Source organism: Trichechus manatus, unplaced genomic scaffold (assembly GCF_000243295.1).
Source record: "Trichechus manatus latirostris isolate Lorelei unplaced genomic scaffold, TriManLat1.0 scaffold00393, whole genome shotgun sequence".
Lineage (NCBI taxonomy): Eukaryota > Metazoa > Chordata > Mammalia > Sirenia > Trichechidae > Trichechus > Trichechus manatus.
Window position 1 is genome coordinate 40,571 of NW_004444329.1, and position 13,114 is coordinate 53,684.

Genomic DNA, 13,114 nt, shown 5'->3' on the forward strand with positions numbered 1-13,114 from the left:
TCAAAATGAAAGCAAACCTTAAAATCAAATGTAAGCAGAAATAAACATGGTAAGATATTAAACTGCCACTGCTAATCTGCGAGTTTGACATACTGTGGTGGCTGGCATGTTGCTAATGCAGGAAGATATACCACCAGTATTTCAAATACCAGCAGGGTCACCCATGGTGGACAGGCATTAGTGGAGCTTACCTACTTCAAAAGCCTAGGAAGAAAGACCTGGTAATCTACTTTAAGAAAATCAGTCAATGAAAACCTTATGGATCACAACAGAACACTGATATAGTGCTGAAAGATCAGCCCCCCCGGGTTGGAAGGCACTACTCAAACATACCAATGATCATTAAGATAGTGCAGAACTGGGCAACATTTTGTTGTTATGCAGGAAATCAAAGAGCCCCGGAGGCACAACAGTTTAGCACCTGGCTACTAATCAAACAGCTGACAGTTCAAACCCACCCAGCAGCTCCATGGGAGAAAGCCTGGCAATCTGCTTCTATAAAGATTATAGCCAAGAATACCCTATGGGGCAACCGTACTCTGTCAAACGGAGTTTGTAAGAACTGGAATCAACTCCACGGTGCTTAACATAAATAAGGTTACCAGGAGCTGGAGGCAACTCGATGGCAGCAAAGACTATCAAACTGATCACATAATCATGCACAAGAGAGTTTGTGCTCAAGTCAATGTTTAAGCATGGTAATCTTGTGTTAATATCCTTAATGTAAACGTACAACCAACCAGTCAGTACAAAAACAAAGGCGAAAAACTCAGTACTTCGCAAAATAAATTATTTGTTTAGTTCTATTAGTATTATGACATTGAAACTATTTCAATATTATTAGGAACCAAACATTTTATTAAGATGCAAATATAAAATAACAGAAATTGACAAGATTTACCCATTTACATTTATCCCATGAATGTTCCTTGCTTCAGCCTAATCAGCCGTGAGCAAACATTTCTGAAAAACGTTAGAATTTTTGTTTAAAATCCATCTCCCTGCTGTATTTTTGCTTGCCACCTTGAAATTAATAAGCTTCCAGTGCCTCATGATACCCAGAAATCATAAAAAACTTCCTGCCATACCTTACCCTTTGGAGTTGAACTCAGACTTATGCTGAAGTGTCTTTCCTATCACAACAGGCTGAATAAAGTCTAGTTTGCCTATTTAACATTCTCTAGCACCATTTCTTGTATATTTATAAATATCTGTATACATACACGTGTGTGTATATGTATATATATATATACATATATATATATACACAGCCTTAAATTTGTATTAGGAATAAGAACATGAATTTATGATGTAAGAAATTATGTATTTTACATGGTAACTAAAAGGCCAAGACAAAAATCAGTCGCTGTTAACATGTTTTATCACCGAGCACATGTATTGCACACACCTTGGTTTTTAAAAGGAACCAGAGGCTTGGGGAGAAAGGGTTGATTCCAGATCTGGAACAGGAAAGTACAAAGCGATCCAGGGACTTCTTTTGCATTCAAACACTAATAAGGCTGTCAATAATCTATGAGGTTTGTGAAACTAAGAAACTGTATACACTTTCATATTAATTTATATATAATAAACTACATTCAATTATTGGAAAAGTATGCTGGGAGTAACCTGGAATTGTGAACCTACTTTTCAAAAATAAAATTTATGAAACGTGCTGCTTCTGGATTCTGGAAAATGTGGTAAAAAAAGGAAATGTAAAATCTCTCAAAGAAATTTATACTGATTAGTTAATATCATTTATAATTTTTACCTTGACAATAAATGGACGTATACACGTAAGATTCTTATTAAACATTTCATTTACATTTTTACACATCTAATACACCTATTAAAATATTTTAGATTACGTCTTTGATGTGCATTATATTTCTATTAGAACTATGCAAGACTCAACGTCTGTTACAAAAACTTCAGAAGACTGAACAAAATCATAATGAAACAAATACCATAAAACCTATGAGAGCTGGAAAGTGATCGGAGTGCCTCATTTTACCAGGTCTTGCATTTTTCCACCTCTGACTGGGTGCTTAGCACTTTTCTTTTGCTATTAAGAATCCTACATCATAAACACCCCATTTTCTTCTCTGACAGGTTTCTGATTTACACAGGTTTCAGCTGTCACAAGTTTTGACTGTATCACAATGCTAAACATTTTAACATTTTTCAGAAAAGTAGAAGACTGTTCTGTGTAAGACAGATTAATCACATATAGAAATAAAAAGGCAATGTGGAAATGTGGTTTGGATCCTAACTTCAAAAAACTCAACAACCATAATAGATAATTTATGCACAACTGGAGAAATATTCATTTGTTGTGAGACAATGAAGATCTGGGTTGTTCTGGTAGGAAACTGACCTTATTTGTAGGAGCTTAAAGGGTGAAGTGAATGTCTGCAATTAAGCATTGGTTGTTTCATCATAATTCACATACATGAATAAACTCCTTACATTTATAAAACCTAACCCATTAATTTTTATATGATTATTGGGGTTTGAGGAATCACAACAGAATCTCCCACATTCTGTATATTCAAAATGTTTCTCTCTGGAGTGACATCTTATGTATTCATTGTTGGAAGACAAATAACTAAATGCTTTCCCACATTCTTTATATTTATAAAGCCTTTCCTACTGTGAGTTTATTTATGTTCAGTAGGCACTAAAGGCTTTCCATATTCCTTACTGAAGGCCTCTCTCCAATGTGAATTCTTATATGTCTAGTCAGGTGTGAGGACTGACGAAAGGCTTTGCTGCATTCCTTACATTCATAAGGCCTCTCACCACTGTGAGTTTTCATATGTTTAGTGTGGTCTGAAGAGTAACAAAAGATTTTGCCACATTCCATACATTTATAAAGTCTCCACAGTGAGTTCTCATATATGTACTGAGGTTTGAGGAGTTACTAAAGGCTTTGCCACACTACTTACATTCATAAGGCCTCTCACCACCATTAGTTCTTATATGTGTAGTAAGGTGTGAGAATCAACTAAAAGCTTTGCCACATTCCATACATTCATAAGGCCTCTCACCACTGTGAGTTCTCATATGAATAGTGTGGTCTGAAGAGTAACAAAAGGTTTTGCCACATTCCATACATTTATATGAAAGGTCCTTCTCCACAGTGAGTTCTCATATGTGCACTGAGGTATGAGGACCGACTAAAGGCTTTACCACATTTCTTACATTCATAAGGCCTCTCACCACTGTGAGTTCTCACATGTGAAGTGAGGTATGAGGACCGACTAAAGGCTTTGCCACATTCCTTACATTCATAAGGTCTCTCACCACTGTGAGTTCTTATATGTGTAGTAAGGTTTGAGGACCAACTAAAAGCTTTGCCACATTCCTTACATTCATAAGGTTTCTCACCACTGTGAGTTCTTACATGTGAAGTGAGGTATGAAGACCGACTAAAGGCTTTGCCACATTCCTTACATTCATAAGGCCTCTCATCACTGTGAGTTGTCATATGAATAGTGTGCTTTGAAGAGTAACAAAAGGTTTTGCCACATTCCATACATTTATAAGGTCCTTCTCCACAGTGAGTTCTCATATGTGCACTGAGGTATGAGGACCGACTAAAGGCTTTGCCACATTCCTTACATTCATAAGGCCTCTCACCGTGAGTTCTTACATGTGAAGTGAGGTATGAGGACTCACTAAAGGCTTTGCCACATTCCTTACATTCATAAGGCCTCTTACCACTGTGAGTTCTTACGTGTCTAGTAAGGTGTGAGGACTCACTAAAGGCTTTGCCACATTCCTTACATTCATAAGGCCTCTCACCACTGTGAGTTCTTAGGTGTCTAGTAAGGTATGAGAACCGACTAAAGGCTTTGCCACATTCCTTACATTCATAAGGCCTTTCATCACTGTGACATCTTATATGTGAAGTGAGGTATGAAGACTGACTAAAGTCTTTGCCACATTCCTTACATTCATAAGGTCTCTCACCACTGTGAGTTCTTACATGTGAAGTGAGGTGTGAAGACCGACTAAAGGCTTTGCCACATTCCTTACATTCATAAGGTCTCTCACCACTGTGAGTTCTCATATGAATAGTGTGCTCTGAAGAGTAACAAAAGGTTTTGCCACATTCCATACATTTATAAGGTCTTTCTCTACAGTGAGTTCTCATATGTGCACTGAGGTATGAAGACCGACTAAAGGCTTTGCCGCATTCCTTACAATCGTAAGGCCTCTCACCACTGTGAGTTCTTACATGTGAAGTGAGGCCTGAGCAGTGACGAAAGGCTTTGCCACATTCCTTACATTCGTAAAGCCTCTCTGCAATGTGAATTCTCATATGTGCAGTGAGGTTTGACAAATGACAAAAGGCTTTCCTACATTCCTTACATACATAAGGCTTGTCTCCACTATGAGTTCTTATATGTGCAGTGAGGTTTGAGGACTGAGAGGCCTTCCCACATTCCTTACATACATAAAGCTTCTCTCCACTGTAAATTGTCTTATGTATAGTGAGGTTTGAAGGACAAAAACTTTTGCCGCATTCCTTACATTCATAGGATTTCTCTCCAGTAACAGTTCCCACAGCAGTGCTGATGTAAGAGGGACTACAGGCTTGTCTGCATTCCTTATACTGATAGGCAGTGCATCCAGAGAGAGATTTCATATGATGCTTAAGTGGTGAATGACTCATCAAGGATTTTCCACACTCGAGGCATTCCACAGGATATGCTTCCACAGGAGTTCTTCTTAGCACAGAAAGATTTGGAATCTGGCTGAAGATCTGATTGTTTTCATTACTTTCACCGAGGTTCTCTAACAAATGCCTTTCATTAAAAATAGGCAGCATGCTGTTGGATACAAATTTGTTACCACTTCATTATCATACACATTAAACATGTACTTTCCTCTGAACTGTCTTACATTTCATAGATTAAATCATCTAGCAGATATACTACCATTTTTACTTTTTCTAAAATACAGTGCTAACAACTGTATTTAAGTGAAATATTTCAAATATTAAATATCTGACTCACATTTATGAAAATATTGTCCTGTGAAAATTCTGTGAACACACAATATTAGAGCTGGTTTTATATACACATATAACTGAATAGCAAAAGTTTGTACTGCCATATATATGTTTCACTGTGTATCTATCTATCTATCTATAATTGTAATTGCTAAGTGCTGTTGATTCCAGCTTAGCAACCCCATGTGACCAAAAGGCTGGTGGTTCAAACCCACCCAGAGGCACTGCCAAGAGCCGGAATAGACAAGACACCAACAGGTTTGAGATGCATGCACAAACGCACAGACATTACTCATCAACTATCTCATTATCTGACATTTCACATTGGCAACAACACAAAAACATCTATCTGATTATTTTGCACATTAGTGAGGAAGGTCTCAGAGTGGCCTCAGAGAACCTGGGCAGCACTACCCCACACCCTCCTGTCCCTCCTGCTGACAGGGTTGCCACATCTAGCTCCTGGGTGGGGCCGGGCTCCACTGTGGCCACAGCCTCTAGGTGGACGCACAGGCAGTGCTCAGCCAGCAGGCACCTCTTCTGCGTTCTTATCTTGTATGCGACCTGCGGCCCTGCAACTCAAAATTGCTGTGGGGTGGAAAGGTAGGAAAGAAAGTGCAACAGAGAGAGTGTTTGGAAGAAAAGCTTGCAAATTTAAGTATACCCCAAAGTGAGGTGAACTGCACCTGAAGCCTCCACCTCGGTGGGGCTGGTTGCGTAGCCAGGCTCATAGCTCCCTCACAAAAGCTCCAAGCCTTGGTCACTCGCTAGGCCTGGAGAGCAGAGTAGGCTCTGGGATCTGGAAGGCAGGGCCTGTAGGCGTGGGACTGGAGCCCTGGAGGTGGTTCCACAAAGGGAGCTCTAACCCAGCACAGGAGGAAGGAGAAGTGGTTAAGCCGTGGGCCCTCCAGTCACACAGCCTGGCTTTATCCAGCTTTGTCTCCATCAAGCCTGCTTCCTCAGAGGAATAATAAATTACTCATCACAGTAATGAGTACATCACTAAATCTTAACTGTTATTATGTGTACAATATTCCCTAAATAAAAAAAATCTGGACAAATGGATAGTCTGAAAACAGAAACAAAAAATCGTTCTTTTCACATAAACCCTATTTTCACAAAACTATCTGGCCTTTTCAACCTAACTGTGTGGAAAAGTGAGGAGTGGGTGTGTGTGTGTGTATACGTACATGCACGCATGCATGCATACATACATATATAGATACGTGCATAAAGACCCAGGAACCCTGCTCATGCAGTAGTTTAAGCACTTGGCTACTAATCGAAAGGTTGGCAGTTTGAACCCACCAGTGGCTACGCGGAAGAAAGATGCAGCAGTCCGCTTCCTTAAAGATTACAACCTTGGAAACTCTACACGGCAGTTCTACAGCATCCTACAGAGTCATTTTGAGTCAGAGTAGACTCAACAGCAATGGGATTTTATACATCTATATGTGTGTGTTTACATGCATATGTGTGGGTGTGTATATTTGTTTTGGTAAGTGCTGTTAATTCCAGTTCACAGTGACCCCATATGACAGAGAACTGCCTGATAGGGTTTTCTTGGCTGAAAATATTACGGAAGCAGATTGCCAGGTGTTTCTCCCACAGAGCCTGTGGATAGGTTCGAATTGCCAATCTTTTGGTTAGAGATCGAGTGCTTAACCATTTGTCCCACATGGGCTCCTTAGGTATCTAAGTATTTCAATATCACTATAACTTAAGGACTCTCCTGAAGCACTGCTGTCTTTTGCATAAATGACACTCACCTCACATGTGTTTTCTGGTTGTTATCCTGATCTTCAGTACCATGCAACTGGCAGACTTCTCCTACCATCGAGGACCAGGTGTCATTTTTCATGAATCGTACTATCATATGTTCAGTGGATAGCTTTTCTCCATCAATAAGTTTTCGAGAAGCTAACCAAATGATTTAAGGTGACGTTCACAACATGAAACAAAAAGGAGAGAAAATACTCAGGGGCAAAAACGTAGCTATAAGCAAAGCTTCTGACACATTTTGATGTTTAGTAACGTTGAGAAAGCAATTTACTAGGAAATACTTTCATGAAGATTGAGTGATGGTGACATAAATAGGGCGTAATTAGAAGAGCAAAGTAGAAAGATATTGGACACAACGCACACGAAACATCAAAAGAGGAAAAGGGGACAGTCTTTCTCCATGAACCAGGTGTGTTAGGATTGATGAAAGTCAGGAAAGCAAGCTCAGATATCTGTGAGGAACATACTCCTCAACCCAAAAGAGACTTTTTCTAATTGATGTTTTCAAATCTCATTCCCTCCATACAGGCCCAGTCCTTCAAACGATTCTTGTCTCCTAATATCTCCAACTCAGTGGTCCTGGACAAGTGCCATCTGCACTCTCCTCAAGTCTTCCTCTTGCTACGCTGGGAGAACAAATGGGTGTAGCTGACATGGTGATCATGGAGAAAGGCATACACTTAGGGAAGACAAGGAGGGGCAATGAACACTTCCCTGACACAGAGCCAATACTTTGGTCCTCAGGGTCTCTGGTGATTGGCAGGTGTGAATTCATTTGCAGCAAAATAATCATGTCAAACTGTAATAAAGTAACACTCTTTGCATGATCCCAGACCACAAATATTCTCTCTGTGCACCAAAGAAACCCCTGAAGTCAACACTCATTTACAACATTTAAAGAGCCTTAAGGCTTTTAACCACAATCGAAATGAGAAGTCAGTTTAATACACAGAGCTCTGTATTCATGGGAAAACAAAATATGCATGTTCCAGAGAGCAACTGACCATATTTGTCTTATTTAAAAATGTTTTACCATTCGTCGTCCCACATAGTGGAGTAACATCGATGGGAATGACATATTTGGTCACAAAAAAATTTTTAAAAATTTAAAAATGAAGTAACAGTTATGGCTGCAAACCAAAAGCTAGGGAGTCCAAATCCACCAGGCACTCCCTGGAGACCCTATGGGGAAGTTCTACTCTGTCCTATAAGTTGCTATGAGTTGGAATTGACTTGACGGCAATGGATTTGGGGTTTTTTAATCCATACCTACTGAGGCGAGGCTTCTGAAGATTTCCATCATCACATCTCTGTAGAGCTGCCTCTGAGGAAGATCCAGCAATGCCCACTCTTCCTGAGTAAAGTGCACAGCCACATCCTCAACAGCTACTGAGTCCTAAAAATTACCACATATTCTGTTTCAGCAAGGTATCACATACTCCAACGTGTGTGAAAGGAAGGGTGAGGCTGACAGTCCTTGAGAACTGAGATTCCATGGAGATTTGACACAAGTTTTGTGTTCTACTAAGGTCTACTCTAGGGGTTAGCCAACAGCCTCATCCCTTCACTGTCTACATTCAATTCCTCACACACTGCATCTTGACTCACAGACTTAACAATACTTCCAACAAAATGAACTTCTCTCCCCAGTGTGTGGACAATTGTAGTCTCACTCCTCTCTACGTTTATAGTCTAGAACAATCAGAACACATAGCAGCAACTGGAGAAATGCTCTACAGTGAAAACCCTATTTCCACACTTGGGTCGTCTTTTCCTTGTGGAAAAAAAAGTTCACCTCCTTCAACAGGACCCGGCAGAATATTTAACAAAACTTGAAACACAGGGTGAAAGCAGGATGAAATGTTAACAACTGGGAAACACCACAGGACTGGCAGTTTTGCCTTTTGCCCCTCACAAGCCATGGGAGGCCCAGAGGCCTGCACAAAGAGGCAACCCAACCCAAGGCCCTCGGCTTGTCGTATTTTCTTAAAGAACTCCAGATGATCAGGGTCTGACAAGACTACCTGCTGAAAAGAAAACATTATTTAGAGGAATTGCAAATTTTTACACATCTCTCACCTACTTATCAATAACTCTACAGGTGCACTGTCATATACTCTACCTTCATGGAGATAGGCAAGGGTATTGCAAAGGTAAATGGAGATCAACTGAAAGACAGGAAACAAGAAAATCTAGATATCATCACAGTTTTCAAAGTGTGAGACCCAAAACTACTGTACAGCAATTATGAGTGACTCTCCCTTCAGTAAACACACACCCAGACACCCACACACACGCTAATGTTATAAGATGACAAAGACCCCAAATCTTTGATCAGAATAGCATGCCCTTGTGTTTGCTGACCATGAACAAGAGGTTAACATCCACATTTTCTAGCAAGTTCACTGACGTGCACAGGATTTAGCTGTTACGCTACTTGTGCATCCTAGGAAAGAGACTTACACATCAACTCTGTGGATGCTCCACATCAAAATTTTCTCACATTTGCAGCCCTTGGAAGGCACACGAGCATGACCACCTGAACCCTGACCACTGGCATTATCTGGGCTGTAGGACTGGCCTCTGTGAAATAGTATCAACCCTTTAGCTCCCCACATATAGTGAGAACACAGAAGGCAGCTACGCGGCACTTCTGATGTTCCAATTTTACTGAAGAGCTGAGCGGCTGTAGAACAGACAGGCTACAGGGTGAAGTGAGCTGTCAAGGTCAGTCCTAATCAATCCTGGTATGATAGTGTCACAGAAATCTTTGATCCAGTGCCAGATAGAAAAGTCTTCTCCACCGCAGTGCAGCAGGTTACATATTTTAAAGTCATCAAAAACCCTAACTTCCATTCCTACAACATATTCATGATAAAATGTTGCATTTATAGAGCAACTACAATATTTGAAAAAATTTGCAAAAAGCCTTCAGCACACTAGTTCATTATTCCGCATGCCAATCCTGAGCAGATATTGCTTCAAGTGAGTTATAGCAAGGGAAGTTAAAATTCATCGCTTGCTCAATGTTAACCAAACGGTATGTTGCTGAGCCAGGGTCAGAACGCAGATCAATATGCCGAAGACTACATTCCTGACAACTACATTTCTGTGCATATGCCTACAGTTTTCTTGTTATACTCGCTGTTAATCCTCAATTATGTGGATGATCAAGAACCTGCAGGGTAGTGGGGACAGGAGACAAAGAAAACATCCTTTTCAATTCAGAAAATCTGGATCTCCTTTGTCTGGCAAAGCCCAGTGTCTCAGGCAAGACTACTTCCCTTCAGGCCCTCTGTAGTAACAGTGCAGCAGAAGCAGTGTCTGCCCTCCTCTAACTTCACAAGGGGAATGAGAATCGAACAACAGCCCAAGGCTGATTCTTATGAGGTGGAGGTCAGCCATGCCTCCTCTCTACCATCTTTACCAATTCTGGTACCAACTGTCCCTCCCAGGGCACTCTCTGCTTCTTTTCTGAGTTCAGTAATTCACTGAAATGGCCACATGGTACCCACAGATGATACTCATGATTATGGGGTTTACTAGGGAAGTAACTGGTTACTATTCAGGCTCAGGAAGGCTCAGGATACAGTTCTTCCATCATGACAGTCTCTTCTCAGCTGTGCCTGCCGGCCTACTCCTCTGGCCCCTTGTCCTCTGCCCTGCTGGGCAAGTGTTACAAAGCTCTTTTAGCTCTTCCAGTACATGCCCTGAGCTACCCCAGTTGGCCAGAAAGCCTAGGCTTGAAGGCACTCAGCTCTACTTTCTGGGTCAGCAAACCTAGCTCCACCAAGTGCCCAGAGGCACCCTACTCGGCCTGGAAGCCTCCTGCCCGGAGGCACTCAGCTTTCTCGCTCTGTGGGCTGGGAAGCCCACCATGCCAACTCTAGTCTCCTGCCAGTCCCCTGGTTCTGCTGCCTCTGCTGTTGGCATTCCTCTGCTGTTGCTTCTCACTATCTTTGGTGTTACTGTCTCCTGAGTCTAGGAGGGTGTCAGCACAGGGATCCCAAGTCCAAAGGACATGCTCCACTCCTGCTTCTACTTCTTTGGTAGTGATGAGAAAGTCTCTTCGCACCTCTGGTATGGCTCATTTTAAGCCGAGCAGAATGGCAAAGCTGACCAATCCCCTCATTAGGATTCCATGTACCTTATTAGCGTGGTCCTACATATAGCTCTGTCGTTTCTTAAAACCATTTAGGTAACATTGACACAACCTATTTCACACGGGCAAAGCAGATACAGCACTGACCAAACTATCCAAAAACATGGATCATAACTTTTTTGAGTGTAAGGAGTAAATAAAATTTAATGTCAAGTTCTCTGAGTGGCACAAATAGTAAGCGTATGACTGCTAGTCAAAATGCTGGTAGTTCAAAGCCACCCAGAGGTTCCTCAGAAGGCGGGACTGGCAATCTACTCTGACAGATCAGAGGCTTGAAAATCCTATAAAGCTCTGCACACATGGGGTGGCTATGAGTCAGAATTGACTTCACAGCAACTATTACGGATGGAACTGTCTCCAAAAAATATGTCAACCTGGCTACGCCACGATTCCTAGTATTGTGTGGCTGTTCTCCATTTTGTGATCTGATGTAATTACCTATATGTTATAAATCCTAATCTCTTAAAATATTAATGTTACAAATAGAAGCACTTATTTTAATGAAGCAGGAGAAAATCTACAGAAATTGTTTCTTGAGTCAATCTCATTTGAAATATAAAAGAGAGAAGCAAGCAGAGAGATGGGAGGACCTCCTGCCACCAAGCAAGAAGAGCCAGGAGTGAAGCAGGTCCTTTGGACCTGGGGTCCCTGCACTGAGAAGCTCCTAGACCAGGGGAAGACTGATGACAAGGACCTTCCGCCAGAGTCCACAGAGACAGAAAGTCTTCCCCTGGAGCTTGTGCCCTCTATTCAGACTTCTAGCCTCCTAAACTGTGAAAGAATAAATTTCTGTTTGTTAAAGCCACCCACTTCTATTTCTGTTATATCAACACTAAATAACTAAAAGAGCAACTAACAACAATATAATGTTGTGTGGTGGTAAGTTCTATGAAAAATGCAGCACGGTCAGGAGATAAGCAATAATAGAAGCACATTTATCTTTAGTAAGAGCAGGGAAAAGCAAAACAATCACTTTAGGAAACACAACCTAGTGCAACCTGGCTTGGTAAAGAAAAATAAATACATTTTTAATTCTAAAAACTTGGAAGCCCTCTGTGATGATTTTGCAAATACTCATATATATTTCAGATGTTCAGCGACTTTAACAACTTCCCGTGTAGGACTATAGCAGTGAAAGAGTGCCACTGACCTTCACAGGTTGGAAAGGGAAGATACACTGGTTATTCACAAAACGAAAATGTCATTAGCAAAAGGTAAACCGGGCCACTGGAAGAATAAAAGCAGCATGAATAAATACTACGAAAAAAGTAAAAGAAAACAGACAATAGTAATGATACAAAACACAAATGGAGACTTTCAGATTTTGGTTTGATAAGGGCTCGGAAGTCATCACTCCCATCCTCAAGAAAAAAGAGGAACATATGAAACCAAGAGTTTGAGATCAAAGGAAAAGGACTGCCCCCAAAACTGGAGGAACATATAGTTAGAGAAAATCATTTCAGAGCACAAGCCAAGGAGCAGAATGCCTATGTGTCCTTCCAGTTTTGGGGGCAGTCATTTGCCCTGAGACCTCAATAGCCTAAATAACTGAATTCATTGAAAACAATGATCAGACCTAAGACTTGAAAAACATGAAGGAATTACCAAAGGGTCAGCTGAGAATAGACTGTTCCAGGAGGAGGAAATGCCAGAGCACAGGCCAGCAGGTGGGAGTGTGCCTGGTATGTTTTAGGGAGATGCAAATCCCAGCATGCCCACAGCAGGGTAAGATGCTGGGGAGAAACAGTAGAGGAATTTGGAGACGTGACGACCCAATGAGCATATCATGTTCTGGGGAAAGTGCTGGCTTCTGAAAAGACTGGCTTCTCATCTGAGTGAAATGCAGAGCAATTTTATACCTTTGATCAGAGAAAAAATGATGCCATGGATCTTAAAGAACTCCTTTGTGGGGGCAAATGTAAAAGTTGGGAGCCATGTTAGAGGGTTTGGGTCATAATCAGATAACAACTGATGAAAATGGGCACACACAAAAACTGTACAGCAAAGCACATACGTGCAGAAAACATCAACACTTTTCCAGTAAAAGCAGGTAAAAACCGAGGACACCCATTATTCCATTGCTATTCAGTGCTACTGTAGAGGTTGTAGCCAATACATACAAAAGAAGAAAAAGAAAAAAGTAAATAAGA

At 41.1% G+C, this 13,114-nt stretch overlaps 1 protein-coding gene across 1 annotated transcript; it reads right to left on the reverse strand.

Annotated features, from left to right (window-relative positions):
* Nucleotides 1–1,005: 1,005 nt before the first annotated feature.
* LOC111819338 (zinc finger protein 883-like) lies at nt 1,006–8,188 on the reverse strand. The gene is made up of 5 exons (XM_023725762.1): nt 8,072–8,188; nt 6,790–6,940; nt 3,157–4,838; nt 2,712–2,820; nt 1,006–2,644 (listed from the first exon to the last, which is right to left on the reverse strand). Exons 1-5 carry the CDS (start codon nt 8,103–8,105, stop codon nt 2,419–2,421), a joined length of 2,202 nt encoding a protein of 733 aa, XP_023581530.1. The 5' UTR covers nt 8,106–8,188; the 3' UTR covers nt 1,006–2,418.
* Nucleotides 8,189–13,114: the final 4,926 nt, after the last annotated feature.